The sequence below is a fragment of the Medicago truncatula genome, chromosome 2 (assembly GCF_003473485.1).
Source record: "Medicago truncatula cultivar Jemalong A17 chromosome 2, MtrunA17r5.0-ANR, whole genome shotgun sequence".
Lineage (NCBI taxonomy): Eukaryota > Viridiplantae > Streptophyta > Magnoliopsida > Fabales > Fabaceae > Medicago > Medicago truncatula.
The window spans coordinates 43,623,072-43,647,369 of NC_053043.1; the positions used below are offsets into that span (position 1 = coordinate 43,623,072).

Sequence of the window (24,298 nt, forward strand, 5' to 3'; positions counted from 1 at the left end):
TCCTCTCCCAGATTTGCTTCGTTCTCCATAAACTTTTTTTTTTTGGACCCGTTGTATTACCAAAAGAATAAAATTAAAATTATGAGTATAACTAATTAATAAGTTATTCTCTATCCACGCTCCATATACAGGACTTGCGACTAATTTGAAATCTAATCACTTCTAAATAAAAACATTTAATTTGGATGGACGGCTGCAAATCATATTTTGCTTAAAATCAAACAAAAAACCACTTTAACGTAGAAGTTTCAATTCTCAACTTCTTAAAATCACGGCAGATTTACATCGAAACATATGTAGATGTGCTTTTGCTTCATCAAACGCCACTCCAAGCAGACAGACACTCAATCAAAAAAAATAACATAACAAAATATTGAGGCTTTAAAATTACAAAATATTGTGCAGTTGGCCAGTTTTCGTACAGTAAATTCAAAAAAATTATTTGCATAACTTGCTTTCATGTGCTATGCTTTTACTGTATCAAGAGCTCTAAATATGTGTGTGTATATATAAGACTATCAGTATAGAATCCCAGAGATCAAACTAGCTGTAGCTGTTATGTTGAACCTATGATATGAGGTGTAGTTAGAAAAAAATTAATAATCATTCTTATAGCTTTAATAAGTCCCTCTGCTGAATTCTGCCAAATATAGAACTTGGAATGTCTTCTAGCAATGCTCTTCAAGAATCTGCTTAACCATATTGCAAGAGATTTTAATATATACATTTGTTCTGTCAATGCATATAAATCAATTCTTCATATTTGCACTCTCTAATTGCAATTTCCATTAATTGACCAGAGTTAGAGTCCAACACATCACAACACTGCCTTCTTGGAGTCTGCAACTAAATACCAAAGTATAGTTTATGAATTAGCATATTATTAATTACCAAGGTAAAATCATCATCCTAAAATGTAAAAAAACATTTCAGCATGATTTTAAATTGCGGTCCAATACTGCAATTGCGACCAACATGTAAAGAATTTTGTGGTCTCATTGTAATTCGACCACAGTTTTCACATTTTACGGCGATATAAAAGTTTGCAACGCAACCATAATTTAAAACCATGAATATCGGTGTCTAAAACGCATTACCTGTTTGCTATCAAGGTCTAAGTTATTTGTAACCACTTTGATCACCTCCAGATTCTTCGACGATGTCTTGTCGTTTGAACAATTATAAAAAGATTTCGTGTAGTTGCTAATGATTCCATCTTTACCAGAAGATACATTGTCTAGATAGAAAATTTTAGGTCTTTTACAAGGGTCATGGTGAAGTTCTCTTTTGCTAAAAGTATATATTCCTGCCATAACATGTTTTTCCTTCCATGGTTTGAATGTTTCTTGCACTCTAAGAACATCTGGTAAAAGCACATTGCTTTGGAATACTTGAACAGCATATCCCCATGACACTGAAATTGTCCGTGAAAACCGTCTATCGTAGCAAACAGTTTGTTGTAGCATTCTTTGTGAATCAACATATGCAGCTTCAAATAAATGCTGTAGTGATTTTGAATTTGTCATATTAGGGAAGATTGCATCAGTAATATCCGGGTGATGTAAGGATAACAAGGGACTTAATGGATGTGCAGCCAATAAACCAAAGACGTTTCCCCTCAAATCAACCTATAATCCAATTTCATAATCACATTAATAGAGGATAAATTTGGAAGAAGAATAATAAAATGAGCGAATCAATAACCAATTTAGCCTCTAAAATCAGGACGCGGATTCCCTGCGGTCAGGGAATCCGGAATCCTAAATTTTGGAGACTAATTAGTTCTGATATCACCAATTTAGTCCCGAGAACATTGTTCCTAAATCACCATTTTATAAAGAAATCACCAACAAAATTCGTTAAATCAAAGTAATTATTTATTACCTGGTGAAAACCGGGTTCATATGTTAATCCAACACCAAGTTCTGCTATGCAAGAGAACACCCTAGCATCACTTCCATAAAGATGAGAATATCTTTCAATACATGAATCAAAAACCTTAGCTAAAACATTTGCTAAAGAAGCACTTAAAGCAAAACCACCTCCACCAAAAGCCATTCCAAAACCAAAAGTTTGAGACCCTTCATAATTTTCCGAATAAGCTCCAACATAGTACCAAAGTCTATGATCATATTTAGAAAGTGTCTTAACAAGATTCTCAGGAAAGAAAATTGTGTCATCATCACCAAACACATACCACCTAACATCAGAATGATTCAATTCAGCAGTTTCTTTCACAACACGCGCCACGCGGATCGCTGATCTTAAACCACCTGGTCTATATGTGTAGTTAAACTTTGAAGTGTCTTCAGAGACACAAATTTGAGGAACAGAATCATCACTATTAAGGTTGTTGTCATTTTCTTCAGGTGGAAGATTATCCACAAAAACACAACCTTTCATATTTTTGTTCCACCAAAGTTTGGCATATTTTTTCCTATTAGGCCATGATTTTCCACTTGAAGCAATTCCAAATACAAGATGATTAACATTGGTTGGATCAGATTCAGTAGGCTGTAGTAAAGAAGAACCAATGTTAATTGTTACTATCTTTGATGTGGTAAAGAATAGTATGGAAATAAATATAAAGAGAGAAATTGCACAAAATGAAGATGAGAATGGAATTAATTTGGTTAAAGATTTGGTTTTGATTGCTGATTTCATGATTAACAAGGGAGGTCAATGAAGTTTATGCAATGTTACATATACATGCTTGAATTATAAATATATATAAGTATATATCATATAATCATGTATAAAGTTTTGTCAAAAAATAATCATGTATAAAGGGTCACACCACAAACTGCGGCTTAAGAAAGCTAAGATAATGGAAAATTGAAACTTTATGTGAGAAAATGGTACCACATATGCATTGAAGTCAACCATCAACATTGGGAAATGCTAGCATAGGCATCCTTACTTATTACTCCTCCTCATTTCATGTGTATTTCCTCAAATAATACAAATAAAATGAACTGGATTTGTCCCGTGAGTATAACTCAGTTGATGTAGACATGTATTGTTATATGTAGGGGTTGGGGTTCGAACCTCGAACACTCTATTTATTCACCTTAAAAAATATGAATTCTAGCCACTAAACTACTTAGAAAGAAAATGCACAGAACTTTCAAAACTAAAATAAAACATTTTTCCAAAATAATATTCATTTTAAAATCTTTCGAAATACTTTTTAGTCTTTTAATGACCTTAAAGTAGACGAAAGTATTTAGTTTGGCATCCATGCTAGTTAACATATTATGGCAATTCTTCCGGTGGTGTCCGATAGATTATTAGTGAATCAATATTAGAAGAAAATTAGCAATGGACTTCAAAATTAAAATGTCTTTCTAATATCAATCTCCTACGTGTAAATTATACATTTATCCTAAACCTAGCCAACATTAGAAGAAAATAGAATCAGAATAACAGAAGCAATATTTGTCTATAATTTAGCCTCAATTATTTTGATCAAATCAACTCAAATATCCTGTTTTGATCTCCCTGAATGGGTAGATACTTACCCATGAATCACGATGTTCATTATAACAAGAGAAATTTAATAGAACAAGTATATCGTCTAGCTTAGCATGGCTATTACAATTTACATCTGAGCAAATGAGAGTAAAATTATTGTACTAACAGCAGATTATGAAAATAATCTAGACTGCTAGACTTGGGTAACAAACAAGAGAGCTTGAAGAATGAACGCAGCATGCAACTAAGTTTCAAACTGATAGAGTCTCATAACACTGCTTTGAAGAATTGATACAAACTCTAGCCTATCAAGAGGTTCAATTAAGACTGCTTGCTAAATAGACAAACATATATTACTCCCAGTGCATACTGGAAATGTATCAGTTATCAACTATAATCAGCATTTTGTTAATAATGATATATCTTTGAAAGTAATCATAGGTTTAAACCATATCAAGCATAGTTGAAGTGGTCATACCATGTCATGAACCAATTCCTTCCAAAAGCTTAAGCCATGCTGAAGACATGTGAATGGTTCTATATATCTAGCACACCACTAGAGGAAGAAATACTTTCACATTTAGTATATTTTAGAACTTAACTCTGCCTATGTTACATAACAGAACTGGTCTCAAGCCTAGAAGATCAGTAACAAAAGTAAACACACTTTCATCGAATTTTCGTGACCAATGTAAACGTTTGAAACAATCAAGTGTCTCAAATTATAAATGTTCTACAACCAGCTAAATTTGTCTTTCTGCACTTTCTAGCAGTAAATAGTCATATACTCATATTTAACATAACACTTGAAATCTGTAACACTTTTCGTATATGGTTTTATATAATCAACGTCAGTCCACAGTTCACTTCAGCAAAATCAATATCTTCATAGACTATATTGATTTAAACCAACCACTCAAATATTACAGAATGTGCAGCAAAAGAATTGGTTACTAAACTAATGACTCAGCTCTAACAGCTGGAGGAATCAATTTGTCATTTTCCCATGTATTTCCCGGATCAACAAATTAGAATTATCAACAATATGTTTACTTCTATAAACTATATCACGACATAATTCATGTTTAGGGGCTGGTGTTAGTGATCTTAATTGAAAAAGAGGATCTTTTATAACACTGCTACTATACGACTCTCTTGCCGGCTGAACATGCTTCCACCAGAAATCAGAAAGTGCTATTTTCATTACATCCCAATACTCTGGATCACGATATATCCTGAATAGACTACTACCATTAACAGTCCAAACATAAAAATCCATCCAGTCCCTTCCTAGAATCTCCATTAAACCCTGAGCTTGAGGAATATAGTGAACTGGAATTCGATACCAAGGCAAAGCTTTACTCATGTCTCCACCAAAATACGGACACTTAACCTCCAGTACACCACGAGAAGGCAAATCATATACCATCCTGTCAATTATACCATCCGGTGAAGCAGCAAGCCAACTGTCTTCTGGTTTTGAATCGTAGACCTGAAATTCAGAAAACAATACAGTATTTTCAGTTATCAGTTTGTATCTTTCAAGTGCTTCTTCCTCTTTGATATTGCTCCAACATGTGGCAAGGTTTCCAGAAAATGGTTCTATAGCACCAATCTTCTCTAACCATAGCTGAGATCTTCGCTTATGCCAAAACCCAATGGCCGCAGCAAAAGTACTAGCTGTCAGCTTCTGTTTCCTAAGTGTCTGCCAGTTTTTAAACCAGTGTTGGAGGCATGGTGCTTCAAGAACCGAGTGTGTTTCCTCAGATGTGAATTTCAACATGCCACCACCATTACCAAATCTTTTAGAAGGGTTATCAGGAGCATGGCTACTGGCATTGCTGCTAAAAATTCTCTTATTACTCAAACACGCAACAAGAGCACCCTTATAATAGCTACTTCCGTGCTTGAAATGTTGCACACGAGCAACAGATAATGAAGAACCAATTTTGTCACTGTTAAAGAAGAGAAAGTACTTATAAATTAGGCACATGAAGCAACTAATACTAATTAAAAAAATACATAAATAACATTTAAAAGAACAAAACTCTAGATAATCATAGTGATCTCTCTATGATCATTGACCAAGTACATATATTTTTAATTTCATATTAAATTTGCTAGTAAGGAACTAGTTCTCAAATGTTCAATCTTTTTTATGCTCAAAATTACACCAATGTGTAAGACAATGAGTGAAGTGACAGAAGAATGGTATTTCTAGAGTTGCAGACAATTAAATGATAATGTTAGATAACTCGTTTAAGTGTCTGTTTGGGTTGACTTATTTGAAGTTATCTATCGGCATAAGCACTTGTGAAACTGTTCGATAGAGTTTATTTTTTTTTTTGAAAGAAGTTCGATAGAGTTTATGAAAACAGCTTATGAAATGTCCATAAGCTCTCGAAAATAACTTACAAAAATTTACATGAAAACAATTTTACTTCACATCATTTTTTGTTATAGAAATAGATTAACCATAAGCACTTATATAATAATATTTAGAGTTGAATGAAAAGAAAAGTTTGTGATATCATTGAAACATTTCATCGAACACATTACAAACAAAACCGCACATGAATATGAGAATTGAAAGAGATGTTACCAATGGAGTGTTGAGCGGCGCACATTAGCTGAGATGGAGCGTTTCTGAAGTCCAATCATGGTGGCCATGGAGCCATCGATTCTGTCATGCACTCGTCAGACTCCCTTGGTCACAAGTTTGTTTTACTTCCCGACAGAGTAAATCTCGAAAGTGATCTGTATAGGAACACAAAGACACTCTCAAACATGGGTTTATTTTAACTTTTGTAAAAAGGTGTATGAATATATATCATTGTGATTAGAGATGATTTTTTTTTTTTTTTTTACATTTCCATTGATTCCAAAAAAATGCACATATTGTTTACTTCTAGAGTCTAATATCTCATTATTAACAAATAAAATTAATACAAATTTCAGAAAACAAAATTAGAAAATATCTTCTCATGTAAACAAACATGACCTTAATTCGTAATTTTTGTCTCCACTCCTATTAGTTTCTGGGTAGACAAAGGAGGATTGGACAGCTCAACTGATTTGAACTTGAAGTTCAGAATCCAAGTCCTGATAAAGAGAAAAACTAACATAACAATTAACATATTAATATTTGTCATTTAAAAAAAGGGTCTTGCTAACTAGTGCCCTAAGGACAATGGTTAAGGATTCCATTAATATAAACTTTGTCTTGAAATACAAGTCTTTACCTTTTTCTTAACAATTTTCTTAACAATAATTAAACCATTTTTTATGCAAACTTTTACTTATTTTAATACTTTAACCAATGACTCAAGGGCAATGGTTAGCATTCTCCTTAAAAAAACACTTATAGGTAGACATTGCTCATTCAATCACTCAATCTAAAAACTTTAAAATATTTTCATTCTCTAGATATTGTTCAACTCGCTTTTAAATAAATGTATTCAAATGTAAACCACTTTACTTTCAAATCATTTGATAAAAAATTCTATAGAATCAATTCATTATTTTGATCAATTCAGAACCAAGCGTACACAAAAGAACCTCACAAGCTAATGTTTTTTCCATGGTTCAGTGAGGCCTCAGTGGCAACAAGTAGTTATTTTAAAGTGACATTATAAAAAGTATGTTGAAGTGTGTCTACAAATTCAATGAAAGTCACACATCTGAAGGCCATAAAAGAAACATACATGTATATATTTGTTAGTGTGTAGTTGTTTATCATTTTGAATATGGAGTGAGGATTAATACAACCACATGCCATTATAAGAGCTATAAATAAATGGTTACCTCTTTACTAAGGTTCAAGAGAAACAATTTCTTTTAATGAACCAAAGAAACTCATGATTAAATCTTTGAATCAAGACATACATAAACAAAAAGAAAAGGACCATTACCTTTTTTTATTATTAAATAATGATTTTCTTTTACTGTGTTGTGATATATATAATAAGTTAAGGGCAAGAAACACAAAATTGGGACAAAGCTTACATTACAATGTGGATGGGTTGAGTTTGGTTTAGCGTTTTCTTTTTCAATTGCTAATTTGTTAGACTAAATCCCTTATTAATAAAATCTACCTTATTATTTGAGATAACATAATCCTGCCAAGGCCGGTCCCAAGCCCGGGTAAAAGGAGAGGGTTGTGTTAGGCCTCGACAGCCAACGTAAAACTTTGTCGAATCTCTATGACATGGCGCCGACCCCACTTAGTGGGATAAGGCTTGGTTGTTGTTGTTGTATTATTTGAGATAACATAGTGGTGAGATTAGAGTATATTACCATTTTTGGGTGAGATTTTCTTTTGAAAGTTGTAAAAGAAAAAGATTATTAATTCAAAATTCATCACAAGATAATTTGTTAAGCAGAGAATTTATGCATCAGAGAATAGCTAAAGCTTAGGGATTCTACTACACTCAGACATACCAGAACAAACTATGGGTGAACCGTGTAGCAGTACCGGTGCAATGGCATATCCTATTGATTTCTTTGATGCATAATGAAAATAAAGGTTACTCTTTCAGCCAATGGTGTATTTGTTACCTGCAACAAACAAAAAAATGTGACCAGTTTCGCAATACTCTACTCGCTACTTATTGACAATATTAATATAAATGGAAAAGGACATTCCTGATCTATCAAGTATTAGAATTCATACAACACAGCTTCCAACAGTTGAATACTAAAAAAAGAAACTGAAGAATAGGATTAATAATGAGAATATGTTATAAATCAAAGTAAAAGGAAATAAAAACAACATTGAACAACATGTCTTGGTTATTTTAAAGAGATCAATAGGATATGCATAAGTTATTGGTAGGTGAAAAAATGTCAATTTCTTAATAAATAAGCATTGGGCTATCTGAGTAGCATTTATCAATACTCAATTAGGACTTTAGTGTTTTCAGTAAAATATACAGAACTATGAAAACTTACGAATATATTTTATACAGGAGAAGGAGAGCATGATGAATATGTTGTTCGATTGTTGAAACAAGCCCAGAGTTGCTTGGAAACTTCGTTCAAAGGAACTACCCATTTTTTCAACCATCTTCTGTTTGGATAGAAAGATGGATCATATTGAGGAGATGAAGAAAACTTGGTTACTTTGGCTGAAACAGGCCGTCTCGGTGGTTGTGGTGGGAGAAAAGATGGTGGTGCCGGAGGCTGTGGGAAGAGAAGACCGAGACTACGGTTTCAGAGAATGAAAAATGAGGTGGAGAGGACGCAATTTGATTTCAGAGGTTGGTACACCTAAAAAGGTGGTGTGAATAATAGTATTTTTAAAATTGCATTTTTATTGAATTTTAATAAAACGATTTCAAAATTCCCACTCTCGAATATGGTACGCCGCTTTTTTTTTAACATTTTTAAGGATAAGTTAGGTCAAACACAATATCAAAAGTTGTTGAATGCTACTTCAAAAAATTATTTCTCTGTAATTTATTTCACAAGCACTTCTCTTCAACTCACGCAGGCAACATTTCTTTTATTTTTTAATATTATATTTCAATTTGTTTTTTTCTTCCATTTAATTTTTTTTTGAACCGGTCCATATAATTTTTTTTAAAGGAGGATCAATTTAATTTTATTATCTATTTTCAAAGGAATTTTATTATCTTTTTATCACTTATATATTTAATTTTAATATCGTTTAATTATCACAACCTCACAAATATTTTTATTCATGTTGTCATTGAATGACACCAAATATTTTTATTCCCTTTCTTCAACCTCACAAATATACACATACATATTAGCGTTTAGAGTAATATTTTATGTCTGTATGTCTGCTTTTTTTGTTACGCTAATGCGTATAATTTTTTCAGTGTTGCGTAATGTGTACAATTATTATTTTTTATAAAATTTTGATTTTAATTAAAAGTACTAGTATAGATGCCTAAAAAAATTATAGTTATATATATTTTACACATTTATATTGTAACAAACTATGCATATCTTTTTCTTATTAAAAAAACTAAACATATATTTTTCAATGACACAAACAATATAACAAATATAATATCATATAATATAAATTTCTTATCTTTTTAAATGACACAAAAAAATGTGATATTCTTATAACAAAATTTGTTATACAGTATAATTGGAAAAGAAAAAACAAACTATTCTCTAGCTTAGCTCAGTTGATATAGACAATGTATAAATATATGCAAGGTCGCGGGTTCGAACCCCAAACATCACAAAAATAAAAAATAAAATCAAAATTTTGTACAACATTTTGCCAAACAAATTTTAACTTAAAAATAACTGTAATGGTAATAATAACTGTAACAAGAACAAACACTTTACAAAATTTATTCTATAAATATTTCACCTTCCTTCATAATATTCAGATCATTATCAAAATATTTATCAATGGCTTTAAAAAAATTTCAATGTTTTCTTATATGCATCACCCTCTCTATCATTGGTTTGTTTCTTATTAGTATTATCAAGGTTGAAGAGCTAGGAGTGGGTTTCATAGGAATAATTATCTTTGTCGTTTTTCCATTATTGGGCTTGGCTTGGGTCATTACCATCTCTTCTGATAGAGAGAGGGGTTAAATCACTCTCATGGTCTTTGTGATTGTTGGTATCGAATATGATGGTATTATTATGTTTGGTTTTTTCGATTCGTGGTGTGGTGAAAGACTTTGCAGGATACTGAATGGAATTTAATTAGCTATTATCGAAGTTGTTCTGAAGTTATGTCTTATATAGTTTATGATTAATCTTTAAAGTTGTGTCCAGAATAATTGTCGTTTACCGTAAGGTATATAGTCCTTAATCCATTGTAATTTCTTTTCTTAATTCATGATATTTATAAAAAGTGATCTAATTATATGTTGATTTTGTTGTGGCTATTGTATAATGGAGTACCATTGATTTTGGTATTAATTATTCATTTGTCAAATTAAATGCTATATTGTTTGAAATAGATATATAATTCATTGCCATCGTTTCACATTTGTCATAGTCTGACAGTATTGCTAAAGAAAACTTGTATATTTTGGCAATTTAATCTCTACTTTTTTTATGAGGACTAAAATTAAAATTGACTATATCTTTTAAAGACCAAACATTTATTTAACCCATAAAAATAAATATGTTCTAGGAAAAAAATTACCGTTGGATTACAAGTTTAAAATATGAGAATTGATGCAAGAATATTTCGTATAAATTTTTTTAATTTTAGTGTTCCACGTTTTGTGTCTGTGTGGTGTGAACATCGTTCTGTATGTGGTCCGTCGTCAGCTATATTGCACGTGTATTAATTTGTGATTATGTGTCATGTAGAATGTGGACGACGTGTAGTCAAAAGTCGACCGTTTTCCACCCGTGCGACGCACGGGTATGACACTAGTAGTAGTACATTTCATCTCCTTTAATGTGCAATAGCCCCAAGTGTAACACCCCGTTTTTCCTAACATAAAAATTTCAACATATTATCAGAGAAATCATCAAATAACGGGATATCACATTCTTAAAAACCTTAAAACATAGATAAATAATAATTTATCCTTCATCGACAAAACTGCAGCGGAATTAAATTCAAATCATCATAAGTCTTGGCACGCAGGCCTCAATAAAACATTCATAAAATTCAGTTAAACACCATAAATGAATACATAAAAGAATGAAGCATGCATATCATAAACCTCATCCCGTTACGTATCAGAGAAACCTAGGACTCGGTGAGGCAAGGCCACTCACGACAGCAACACTGCACACTAAGCTCGATCACCTGCAAGTTACTCATACGAAGAGCAACATTTCCAAGCAGAAGAGGTGAGATTTCAAAAAACAATAATATAATTCAACAATCGTAATTAACAACATAAACATCTTAAACATCATTGCATCTTTGATAATCAAATATCAAGTAATCACTTCATTCAATCATCATAAATAACATAACATCTTTCATCCATTGACTCGACAATGCAACAATGCAACCTAAACCTCTTATATGCATGTGGTACCAATACAGGGCATGAGCCCCCAACATTATAGTATTAATATACTTTCAGGGCATAAGCCCCCAACAATTATTTTGAGCAAATGCTCCATCATGGTGAGTACAAAGCTCCAGGGCATGAGCCCCCAACAAATGTATGCTAATGCATGGACTCAATCATCTAAAACATCTTAATCATCATCTCATATACATCCAATAATTTGGAGTTCAACATCATCTTGTATAGACTCATGCAACTTGGTTAAATAACAAAAGCAGCATAATCAGATCACATCAACATTGTAACTTCATAACAACAATTCATTTCAATAACATCTTGATCATTCAATAATATTTCAAGTAATGCAATTAAATCACATTATAATCAGCCTAACAGTTCATAGCAGCTTCACAGACTTCAATTAACATCTTAATAGGTCACATTACTACCTAAGGGTCCAACCTTAATCAACTTATGTGAAACAGATCGCAACATACTAACTTGCATTCAGTTCTGGAAGTGCTCGCGAGGCGAGAGCATCTGCTCGCCATGGCGAGTACAAGCCAGAATTCCAACTTAAGTTGTTCTAAGCTAAACCAGGTTCAATCTCGTTCTAAATCATCATCTAATCTTTAATAAACATCTTAAGGCACTCAAAAGCATCTAAGGTTTAACTCAAAAGTCAAAATTACAGAATTCAACATGCTCTCTGGTCATGCTCGCTATGGCGAGTAAGGTTGCTCGCTGTGGCGAGCTACGACTTGTAACTCCCGAGGCGAGGGGAAATGGCTCGGGTGGCGAGCGATGAATACAGGCTCGGGCAGAATGCAGTTTTTCTAAAAAATTCATGATCTCACATGGTTCTAAGCCTAATTTCAATCCCAGAATTCATTCTAAACATAATCTAAGGTCAAAGGACGTTTTATGCATCAATCTAACAGCTTATTATCATTGGATCATCAATTTCACCTATTAACCCTAATTTCACAAACTTTCTAATTCAATCCTAACTTGTTAATTTGATCATCATAATTGTATAGATTAACACTATTGAATCATTAGTCTCACCCTTACCTTGTATGAAGAAAATCGCAGCTCTCTCTTGGTCTTCTCCCTTCTATGGTTTTTTCCTCCTTTTTCCAAAGTTTGATCGTACGTACTAATTTTTCTAAGACTAGGTTTTCCTTTTTATATCTCCTCCTAATATCTTATCTTATCTCACTTTCTCCCCCAAAACTCTCTAAAATCTCAAAACAACCCTTAACTAAATGTTTTATTTTATTTTCAAATCTTATTTTATTAAACAATAAAATAAGTCTCATATCTCATAAAATCATCAAAACACATAACTCATCTAAAACTCATCCAAATCATCTAAATCGTCATAAATCATCATAATTCACACATATATTATATAAACTAGTATTTCCACCCGTGCAACGCACGGGCGAAAAAGGATTTATTGTGACTGAACGTACAACCAAAATAAAAACATATAATGCATTTCTTAGACAAATCAAATGTTGTTGTCATCACAAAAATTTGTCTTATTGTAATAAGCAAATGTTGATTCTCAATACATAATGTATAAATGAGTAAAAATATATCCAATATATTGAATACAAATGTTAAAATCAACATAATTTTATACTAATATTATATTTATCGGAAATGTATTATAACTCATCTAGACTCGATTAAATAATTAATTAAATAAAAGTGGGCGTTACACCAAATCTAACAAGATTTCGATGATATTAAAGTTTGGAAAAAAACCTAAGTTTTACACTAGAGATACATGACTCTTGATAAGAGTTTATGAATAGGAGACACTCCTAATTTTTGAGCTTAACATAACCTCACAAAATGGATTTAGTGCGTTGATGTTGAACTGGATTGTCGGAGAGATATGTTGTCACAACATACCAAAGTAGCTTTTGTGATAGGACAATATAGTTCCAAGAGTAAGTTGTGAAACCAACAGAATTCAGCCACTACATTATCTATGGTAAATTTACAAACAAAGATAAGGTTTTTAATGAGTTTTGGTTGTGTCTCATTTGCATTGAGAGAGTACATATATATACACACTTAAGCCTTGTGTGCCAAGCTTAAGCCTTGTGTGTCAAGTTACAAATTAATCCTAAGTCTTGTGTGCCAAGTTACAAATCAATGCTAATTAACTAATAAGGAAATATATTATTATTAAGAGTCTTATCTATTCGATGTGAGACTTGAGGTTTTTTTCAATAAGTTTAGTGTTGTGTCTGACTTAAAATTTCAAAATCAAGTTTGTGAGCATCTTGTCACTTTACGCCCAAGCACATGTGGTCAACATCTAGGCGCCTAGGAAAGTGGTACAAGCTATCAATTTCCGCTCAGGCGTAGGTGGCCAGCTCCCATGCGCCCAGACACAGGTGCAGAGTGCCCAGACGCTCGTGCACAAGTTGATGTATGAAAATGCAGCTTTTCACATATTTTGAGACCAATATTATGAGACCAAATTATGGAACTTTTAGGTAACTTAAATTCTACGGGTTGAGCGTTTATGGCTGAAATTCAAGGATTGAAAAACACATTCAAACACCTTGGATAATGAGATCTCATTAGAGGAAGGATCTATGTTTCTTCTCTTGATTTTTCTTAGGATCTTCTTGTGAGTTGAAAATCGGTAAAAAGGGTAAAAATTAAGGTTTGCTCTTGGATAACTCTTCAATCTAATTTCTTTTAACTTCTTTGTATCATTTGTAAAGATCGTTGATAGTGGAACAAAAGAGTTTCTCTCTTCTTCAAATATAAATTAATTTGGATCGACGAGGTAAATTAATTTTGATATACATATATGTTGCTAGATTCGTTCCTGGTTGAATAGTGTTGCTTGGATGGTTTGGTTGTGGGTTGTCTTTGTTATTTTTTCTCTACATCTTTAATCTTGTTGATTTTGACAAAGAGTTCAAATTCACAACATTCCCCATTTTTAAATTCTTGTAAGTCTTGAGTTGAAATTTGAAAATCATGAAAAGTCTTTTGAGATCACATCACGATTCACGCATACAAATATAAAGCTAGCTTGTTGTAGATTAAAATAAAAATAATTTGAAGATTATTCTTTAGAGACTTTTGAAAATAGTATAAATTATGGTTGAAAAAACATTCAACTTGAAAACTACTCTTTTTTTTTTTTTTGCCTTTTTTTTGACAGAAAAAACCACTCATGTTTAAAAAATAAAATTTTCTCTTTTCTATTAAAAATGATTTTCTTCAAAATAATTTTCTCTTTTTTTTTGAAGAATATTTCATTTTCAACAGAAAAATCATTTTTTTGCAAAATAATTTTTGAGAAAAGCTTACACACCAATACAACTAAAACATAAAAAATAATTTTAATTTTGTTTACAAACGCGGGCATAATGTATCCATTTCAAAGAATTAATTATTTTCAAATAGTGATCTATTCAATGTAATCACGTCTAAAACAGCCAAAAAGAAGGATTTTTTTCATTTTTTTTTTTATACTCTACAACTTTGTTGGAACTAAACCTCGACACAAATGATTCAAAAATTAATTTTTCTTTAAAATAGTAAAAAAAAAAAGAAAAATTATAAGCAAAATTACATTTTAAATCTTTTAACTTAATTTTAGGTAACAATTTAATTTTTTATTTTTTTTATTGCATTTTTGTTCTTTTCATTCATTTGCATATGAATTTTTAGCTTAAAATCCATGGTTTTCTTTTCTTATGGCATCTCAATCTTCAAATATATGACCTTTCATATATGTTTGCATAAATCTTAAAGATAAATAATTAAATTATTACCTGAAATTAAATCAAAATAAAAAATACCAAGCGTTCTCAAGTCACATGACCAAAAGTACGTACCAACACAAAAATGTGCATCATTTATGAAAGATGATTAACCACATTCAACTTGAGAGAAAATATTAGCAAGTATGCTTAAACCATCTTTGTGCTCGGTTCTTAACACAAGAACACAATTGACTTTATTTTATTAGAATGAATTATACATATGTTACGTGGGACTGCTACATGGTAGAACAGCTGTTCAACAAGAACAATTCTTTTTTTTTTTTTTTTACAACAACAAGAACAATTCTATCTACATGAGAAAACTACTTTGTCTAACATAAACATTTCATGAATGTGGAGAATTGAGACGAAGTGAAGATGACAGCTTAAAAATAAAGTGTGCTGACAAGTGCCTAAAACCAATATTTAAGAAATTTTATCTTAAAAATTATAGGTTAAATATATGTAAAAGGAATAATTACATAATTTTTTATATAAAAATTATCACTTCTGGTTGTTTAAACTTTAAATAATGTCTTAAGGTCACTTGTTATATTTTTAAAAAATAAAATAAGAACTTTATGTTGATTATTGAGCTAGTCTTCCTTGGATAAAATCATAAATAAAATTATTTGAACGCATACACTATAATGAAAGAAATTAAAAGATAAAATAAATTAGTCACATCACTCAATATTATTAAACCATTTTCTCTTTAAAAAATTACTCCCTCCGTCCCAATTTAACTGAGTCATTTGTTCATTTCACACTTATTAAAAAAAATATATTAGTAAAGGATAGAGAAAAATGGTTTTGAGTGTCTTTGTTAAGTATTGGTCTATTTTTCTTTATCATAAATGTAAAGTAGAATAAATTGAATTGGAAGTGGTGAAAGTAATATTAATTAGAGTTATAATTGAAAAAAAGTAATTAATATTGTATTGGAAAGTGAAATTGGTCAATTTTTTAGGACAATATTTTTTGAAAATAACTCAGTTATTATGGGACAGAAGGAATAACATTTATGCGAATGTACCCAAATTATTTTGATTTGGGTCTGTTCCCAAGTAAGAATTTCTATTGATTATTTATGCAATTGGAGTAAAAATATGGTGTCCTTAAATCTCACGTGGAATTGTAGATGCTTTTAGGACATAGTTTAGGAAATAAAAAAGAGATGATTTTTGTATATAGAATGAATGATGTATTTATTGTTTTAATAAGTACAACAACAATCAAGTCTTGTTCATTAACTACGTCGGCTACATTGATTGCATCACATTAGTGTTGATTATAAACTATATTTGGATCAAACTTATTAACCTTTAAATCTTTTATAATAGTTTTCCTTATTGTTTTTCAAAGTATTTCTTTATATCTTTTGATCTGACTCACCTCTATCTGATCTACTGTACGTACCACAACATCTACCTATATTCTCTCTACATGCATAAACTACTTAAGCCTATTCTCTACGACATATATTTCTTTAATAAGTATTTGATTTATGTTTTAAGACAAAATTTATCCTTTAAACAATGTTTTTAAGACACTTGTTGGCAGCATGATCTAGAATACAACAAAAATTCATATTTGATTGTAGTTTTGGAAAAAAAGAACTTGAAAAAAATGTCAATTTCAATATGAATATCAAAAGTTGGAAAAAGAAAGTTAAATTTAAGGGTAAACTGCAATTAACTATTAATTATAATGTTGGTAATTGAATTTTGCTTTTATTTTAAAAATCTCTTAACTAGTGCCCCATAAACTAAAATGATAGTTTTACATTTGAAACAACGATTTTAAATTTTTTATAAAGTTAGATTCATCATTTCTCAACACATTATTTTTATATTTGATTCTTACACCAATATTTAAGCGCATTTTTTTTAGTATTTTAAAGATTTAATTTGTTTCTTTATATACGGAACTAGAGGGGAGTGTATGATAATAAATAGTCGTATATTGCATACCATATCATACCCAATAAAATCTAGAATACATGAATATTCACCAAAGAAGAAATCATATTTTGAAAATTACTACTACAAAGGAATGATTGATTTAATCCACGCTTGGATTTGTCCCACTCTTGGTTAAATTTAAAGCCAAATCTAGAAGCTTGCTACATTAATTAATTTTTCGAATCCGAAAGTATCAAGCCGTAATCCAAAGTTGACCATGATGTGGCCCAACTTGCAAGTAAGTTAGAGAAATGCCACCTTCACAAACTTCTCCTCAAAGACAATTTTTCTCTATAAATAGTTTAACTCTCACTCTCTACAACCAAAAGCAAAACCATTGGAAAATAAAAATCCTTATTAACAACCTTCATCCAAATTAAATGGCTTTCTCAAAACTCATGACAATTTTTCTCTACTCATTTACCCTAGCTTTCCTTATCCAAACATCTTTTGGTGCCGATCCACTTTTTCATTTTTGTTCTAACTCGGGCAACTTCACGGCCAACAGCCCATATGAATCAAACTTAAAAACATTAATCAACTCACTTATCTACAAGACCCCTTCAACAGGTTTTGGCAATGGATCATCGAGTCTGGTCCAAAACCAAAACCAACAAACATATGGGCTCGCCCTTTGCCGGGGAGATGTCTCACCCTCAGAGTGCAAAACTTGTGTCTCCGAGGCAACCAAAGAAATACAAAGTCGATGTCCATACAACAAAGGCGGCATCATATGGTACGACTATTGCTTATTTAAATATTCGGATACGGATTTCTTTGGCAAGATTGCCAAGACCAACAGATTCTATATGTGGAATTTGAATAACGTGAGTGACCCTTCGACGTTTAATTACAAGACTAAAGATTTATTGAGCCAGCTTGCACAAAAAGCTTCTATGAATCCTAAATTGTATGCAACAGGAGAGGTAAAGCTTGAGGAATCAAAGAAACTTTATGGGTTAACTCAGTGCACTAGAGACCTTTCTAGTGCTGATTGCAAGAATTGTCTTGATGCTGCAATTAATGAACTTCGAAATTGTTGTGATGGAAAAGAAGGAGGTAGAGTTGTTGGGGGAAGCTGCAACTTTCGATATGAGATATACCCATTTGTTAAAGAGTAATTAGTGCTAGAATTTTATTGGTTGACCTCCTTGTCAATAAAGGTTATAGCACTGCTAGAATGCATGAATAAATAAACTTTGTTACTCCTTTATGGCTTTTGTTAATGCAACATATATAAAAATGCTACTTTAGAAAATGATGAATTCAACTTATTAGTAGTTTCCACAAAGAGAACAAAAAGAAAATTCCTATAGAAGAAGAAACTCTAGAAAAATCTAAAGAAAAAACAACAATCACGTCTCAAATATGAAGAAAAAAAAAACTTATTGAGAATGCCGAAAGGAAAAATCATTTAAAGCGGCCATGGATTAATAAAAATTTATTTTATTCTACGGTGATACAAATTTATTTAGGATGGATTGTTTGTTTATAAATTGATTATGAATGAATAAAAGTAAGCGTGTGTTTGGTTATACGGTGAAAAAAATTGATTTTTGTTAAATTGATTCTATAAAATTGATTTTCATTCAAAGTGAGTTGAATGAAAAATGATTTCTGTTTGGATACCTTTGTGATAGAAGTGATTTGTATGAATTATATATTTTTTTTGAAAGATTTGTATGAATGATATTGTTTAGATATTTTGTGTCAAAATTGATTTTCGTTGTATAAATGACCAAAATGAGTTTCTCATATGGTGCATTTAAAACCTATTTCATTTTTTTTAAAGAGATTTTATTTATTTTCTTTTGCAAATTTTATATCCATTTTTAGTTATTTTTTTTACACTTTTTTAGCTAGTTATTTTATTTTACGTTTCATTATTAAAATATACAACTGTATAGATTTTTTCTAAAAACTATTGGACCCATAAAAATGGCTTTTTGATGGGCTTCATGAGCAAGAAAACTAAAAAGAGTCTGAAAACCACTGTTTCCTCCCACGTTAGTGTCTTCTTCAACCTTTTTCTTTGAGATCTCTGCAACATAAAAATTAAAACTTCACAGCCACAAAAAAATCACGCAGAGAAACTCAAGCGAAAAAGCGACAAATCGGTACCATGTACTTTCACGGCAGAGAAACTTGATTTCTAGAAGCTAGGAATAGCAGTTTCTCTAAAAATGGATTCTGAAAATGGAAACGTACGATGGCGGTGGAGTGTCGGCCGAGAACCAAACATGTTAAAACCACGTTTGATGGACAGAACGCGCTTTTGATTGTTTCCACCGGGTATCCAAACACAGACTAAATTGAATGCAAAGTAGCTGATGTTTGGATAGATTGCTGTAAAAGTCAATTGAATGTATGTTAGAATCAATTATTGAGAATTTGGGTAGTTCAACTTTTGAACTAAAATGTTAAAAGAATTGATTATGGAACGAACAAAATAATAGATTATTTAAACAAAAAGAATGTTCTATAGATCAACTACTACAAAAAGTAAAATATTATTCTTTGTGGTGGTTGAAAACCAAAAAGACTATCTTTGTATTTGGTGAACATTTGTGGTGGTCGAGTTCATTGTCGTGTCTAGGCATTGACTAACCACATTTTGTATCCCTTGTGAACTGCTTGTATTTTAGTAGCTTTTTTGGTACACCTTATGCCGAGAAGATTGTTATAGCAGTGTTAATATAATTCATTTTTGCTTGTTAAAAAAAAAAAATGTCTTCTCATAGTGCTAATGAAATAGCCAAATAGAATATTTGGTAAACTTTTTATAATTAATTATAATGTGTACTGTTTTACGTTTTTCATTTACACATCAAACTAAACAAACAATGTAATCAATCACATTTGAAATAGCAAAAAAGGAGGGAATTTCTTTTTACCATAGATTTTTTATGGATACCGATACTTTGTAGGTAAAATTAATTCAAAATTTAAATTCTCTTTGAAATAATTATACACAAAAAAATGGTCTAACAATAAATAATCGATTGACTATAATTAGGTTTCATACACAAACATTTTGGATGCTCTCATTTGTTTTTCTCTTTTTTCCTCTCTTAACTCTCTATATCTCTCTCTTAAGAGCGGTGCTATTCTTCCTGACAGAATAAATCGTGAATTCCTCACGAACCTTGTTTTCTAGTTATAATAGGGTGAAACAGAGAAAAAAGCGGAATTTGCGGTAATAAAGGAGGAATGGTGATATACACTCATCGGGATGATTTCGGGAGTATATATTTCGTTTTACATAGCAATTTCCCTCTCTTAATCCTACTCTCTTTCTCTTCATTAAAAATTAAAAATAGAATCTTACTCTCTTGTCTTAATCTTACTATCTAAGAATTATATTTTTATTATTTTTTAATGAAGAGAAATAGATTAAGATAGGGTTAGAGTTATAAGAGAAAAAAATGAAAGAAATGATCATATCTTAGGGTGTGTTTGTTTCAAGTTTACTAAATTTATTTCTAGGAATAACATTCCTTGGAATAAAAAGATGGGAATTTTATTCCAAGGAATTTAGGAAAATTATGTTTGGTTAGCTTTATATATTCCTGGGAACCATAAAAATAGGGATTATAATAGGTAAATTATTTATGAATTTATTCCCATCTCCATGGGAACTTTATTCCCACCCTTTTTTTTGGGAAATTTTTTCTATTCCAAGGAACATTTTATACCCAGGAATAAAATTTAGTAAACTTGTAACAAACATAGACATATACATTCCTATCATTTTATTCCCGGAAATCAACAATTATAACTTGAAACAAACACACCCTTAGTTTACAAATAAGATGAGTCTTACGAATCATGCATACAATATTAGTGTAGGATTTCATATGGTACGATAATTGCTTATTTAAATGCTCGGATATGGATTTCTTTGTCAAGATTGACAATACCAACAAGTGGAATGTGAGGTGAGCCTACCGGATTTAATATCAAGAATAAAGAATATTCGAGCTAAAAATCAAGGCGTTGGAGATCCAGAGTTTAATTCCTGATAAAGAGAAAAACTTACATACTAATATTTGCACATAATGCTTCTATGGATCCTAAATTATATGCAACGGGAAATGTTTGGACTAAGAATCCACATCACATTTATGGGGACTCAATGCGTTAGAGATCTTTCTATTATGAGAAATGCTAACAAGTGTCATTGGTGTACTTGTTCAGAAGTCTAAAAAATAAAATTTTTCTTGAAAATTTTGTATTCAACAGATTAAAACTTCAAAAAGATATTTTTTTCTACATAAATTTTATAAATTATTTATTCTCTTGAATCCTTAACAAGTGCATTAGTCTTTAGGACACTTTTTAGCATAACCGTTCTAGTATTGATTGTAAGAAGTGTCTTGATGATGCAATTAATGAACTTCCAAATTGTTGTGATGGAAAAGAAGGAGGTAGAGTTGTTGGTGGAAGTTGTAACTTTAGGTATGAGATATACCCATTTGTCGAAGAGTAAACAATGCTAGAATCTTATTGGTTGATCACCTTGGCAATAAAGATAAACCTTGAATAAAATTTGTAATTTGAGTGACGACTTGAAAAAAAGAAAAAAAAAATAGTGCAAAATCCAATTTAAATTATGTAAGAAAAAAAGTTGAATGCGATTTCCATTATTGCAAGTTGATTTAGTGCTCCACACATTTGTACACTTAGAAAACCAATGGAAATGAGAGCAATTGGGTATTTGATGTGCTTGATAGTAGTGCTCGGCCTAACAAGTTTAGAGCTTAAAAATAACTTTAATTGTGAGAACCTTTATAATAAAAAAAAAAAAAAGTTGCATAAGGCTTTATTATGAAAACAAACAAAAAGAGATCTAAGTTTTTTTTCTTCTTTTTTTGGATCCAAGAGATGATCCTAGGTTAAAGAGAATACGAGCCTTTCATCTTTACCAACTAATCTCATGAAAGATCATTATTAAATTGACAGCGAGGAAGTATTATACCGAATCCATCAAGAATGAAAACAAGCCAATCAAAAACATCTGTTAGCGGAAATTATGGAAAGTGAGGAGAAAAATATGGAAATTGATGGATGGCATACATGCCACATGTTTCGTGAAATACTCGTGATAGTGTTATTTTGCTTGAAATAGCATTTTTCTAAATTGTTATATTACATATATATTTTTAACTAAATTGGATTTTTTTAGACATTTTTTAAATCCAAAATTTTGAAACATAAAGCTCTACCTTGAACCATTTATCCCTTGGACTAGTCCTGGTAGTGTTGGATGCAAGCATCAGATTGAAGTCAATTTTTTAAATATAGTTATGTTTGATCCACGTCTGTTGGAGAGTATGGAGTATGGACCACAAAAATAAGTAGTTTATATTATAAAAATAAAACAAAAAAAAAGAGGTGTAGTTACAAGGTCCAAGGAAACATTCATCTTGCATTCAATCTTTATAGACACACATAATTTTTCTCTATTCTTCTATGAATATCATGTTTTATAACACATTCAACATAAACTTTTTCAAACTCAAACTAAATACATTTTAAATGTTATCCCTGATTTGTGAATTGAGAAATCATTGGGGAATAGAAGAGAGAGAATTTGACATAAAAAAATGAAGTTAACTACCGTTAGAGTTTTTTTGTTGTCATTTCATATATTTTTAAGCAACTTCTTACATGGAAAAAACAAAGTATATTATGGATTGTTTTATCTCCGTCTTAACATGGGCTAATTAAATTTTTATTAAGATTAGGGATAATAATTAGACTCATATCCAATGAATATTATCTAGTAAAATAAATAAAACTTCTTTTCTTTTTTTCCATCCTATTGATTTCTCGCGCGCTATATACAATACATATTATATAATCTGAATGACATAAACATCTCGTAAGAACCTTTAAAACATGTTAAAACATTTCGAATTTTAAAATCAAAATAAAGCGCGCGAGAACCTCATAAGGTGACAAAAGTAATGCCAAAAAATAACCATAACGGATGGAGTAAAACCCTACATTATACATATGAACATGGATAGCTATCCACAAAAATAAGCGGGTAGGGGTACCTTAGTACCCACCGTGCCTCGTACCCGCAAAATATATATTTATACTTTGTATTCATATTATTATATAAAAATATTGGCAAAATTACAGTCGTGGTCATTTAATTTAATTTTTGTAACGATTTGATCTTTTATCTTTTCTTCATTGTAGTTTTACCCTTTTAGTCTATTTACATATAGATTTTAAAGTTTCAAATTTAAGATTCATATTCAAGATAGGTGAAAGACCATCATATATTTAAAGATGGAGATGCCATAAGAATATAAAACCGTGGATATAAATTCACTTTTTAATATCTTTTAACACTCAATCTTTCACCGGATGACGGATGAAATCAATGTGGATTACACATCACTTTAAGCGAGATTCATTTCCAAAGTTTATGATCCACATTAATTTCATTCAGTAAAAAAATAAGTGTTAGAAAGAGAGTGTTGCTAGAATAAATAATAACAGTTTCGTCTCCATTTTTATATTGTTGCTGTTTTTTCTATATAAGATAAGATTTCTTCTTGACAGCATGAAAATACTTTAATATTCTGGCACCATGGATTAGTTGCATACATGAATTAGGTGTGCACCATTAGGGAACTAAAAAAGCCTCAAAGTGATTGACCTGCACATCTCCCATATATTTAACAAATCATCATTCATAAGAATTTTTTATTGCCACCCATATTGTGCTGCCAGATTTTGATTAATTAAATTGTTTGGTCTAATGATGTTCGTGCAATGCAACAAGTAAACAATGCCACAAATTTTCTTATAGTGAAACTTATAAATTACCTTCTTTGTACTATTTTAAGTGTTATTAACAAATCATAATTCATTATCAGAAAATTAAAATAAGCAATAACCAAATTAAGTTTATATTTTTAAGGTTTAGTTAGACCAAACCAAAATTCTAAGATGATATCAAAATCTATTTAGGAATTGTTGGATCACCTATTATCAAAATTTTACTATCGAGTCACTGTTCAGATCTAAACAAGAGAAGGACTTGTATATTATGAGT

General features: G+C 30.9%; 3 protein-coding genes across 10 annotated transcripts; 1 reads left to right on the forward strand and 2 right to left on the reverse strand.

Moving 5' to 3' along the window:
- Positions 1-233: 233 nt before the first annotated feature.
- On the reverse strand, positions 234-2,825 carry LOC11418041 (uncharacterized). Of its 2 annotated transcripts, none has more exons than XM_013609532.3 (3): positions 1,885-2,825; positions 1,098-1,628; positions 234-840 (listed from the first exon to the last, which is right to left on the reverse strand). In XM_013609532.3, the coding sequence occupies exons 1-3, from the start codon at positions 2,662-2,664 to the stop codon at positions 736-738; spliced, it is 1,416 nt and encodes a 471-aa protein (XP_013464986.1). In that variant the 5' UTR covers positions 2,665-2,825; the 3' UTR covers positions 234-735. The 2 variants fall into 2 exon arrangements, with proteins under 2 accessions (XP_013464986.1, XP_003597036.2); XM_003596988.4 differs by having other exon boundaries at positions 234-846; positions 1,885-2,821.
- A 1,455-nt stretch (positions 2,826-4,280) lies between these two features.
- Positions 4,281-8,744, reverse strand: LOC11414973 (uncharacterized). 7 transcript variants are annotated; one of them, XM_024777286.2, is made up of 5 exons: positions 8,425-8,744; positions 7,915-8,031; positions 6,476-6,576; positions 6,077-6,231; positions 4,281-5,429 (listed from the first exon to the last, which is right to left on the reverse strand). In XM_024777286.2, the coding sequence occupies exons 4-5, from the start codon at positions 6,142-6,144 to the stop codon at positions 4,463-4,465; spliced, it is 1,035 nt and encodes a 344-aa protein (XP_024633054.1). In that variant the 5' UTR covers positions 6,145-6,231; positions 6,476-6,576; positions 7,915-8,031; positions 8,425-8,744; the 3' UTR covers positions 4,281-4,462. The 7 variants fall into 7 exon arrangements, with proteins under 7 accessions (XP_024633054.1, XP_024633055.1, XP_024633057.1 ...); XM_024777287.2 differs by having other exon boundaries at positions 6,476-6,592; XM_024777289.2 differs by having other exon boundaries at positions 7,915-8,170.
- Positions 8,745-17,553: 8,809 nt separating this feature from the next.
- Positions 17,554-18,481, forward strand: LOC11422123 (cysteine-rich repeat secretory protein 38). Its single transcript, XM_003596992.4, has one exon. The coding sequence runs from the start codon at positions 17,604-17,606 to the stop codon at positions 18,342-18,344; it is 741 nt and encodes a 246-aa protein (XP_003597040.2). The 5' UTR covers positions 17,554-17,603; the 3' UTR covers positions 18,345-18,481.
- Positions 18,482-24,298: the final 5,817 nt, after the last annotated feature.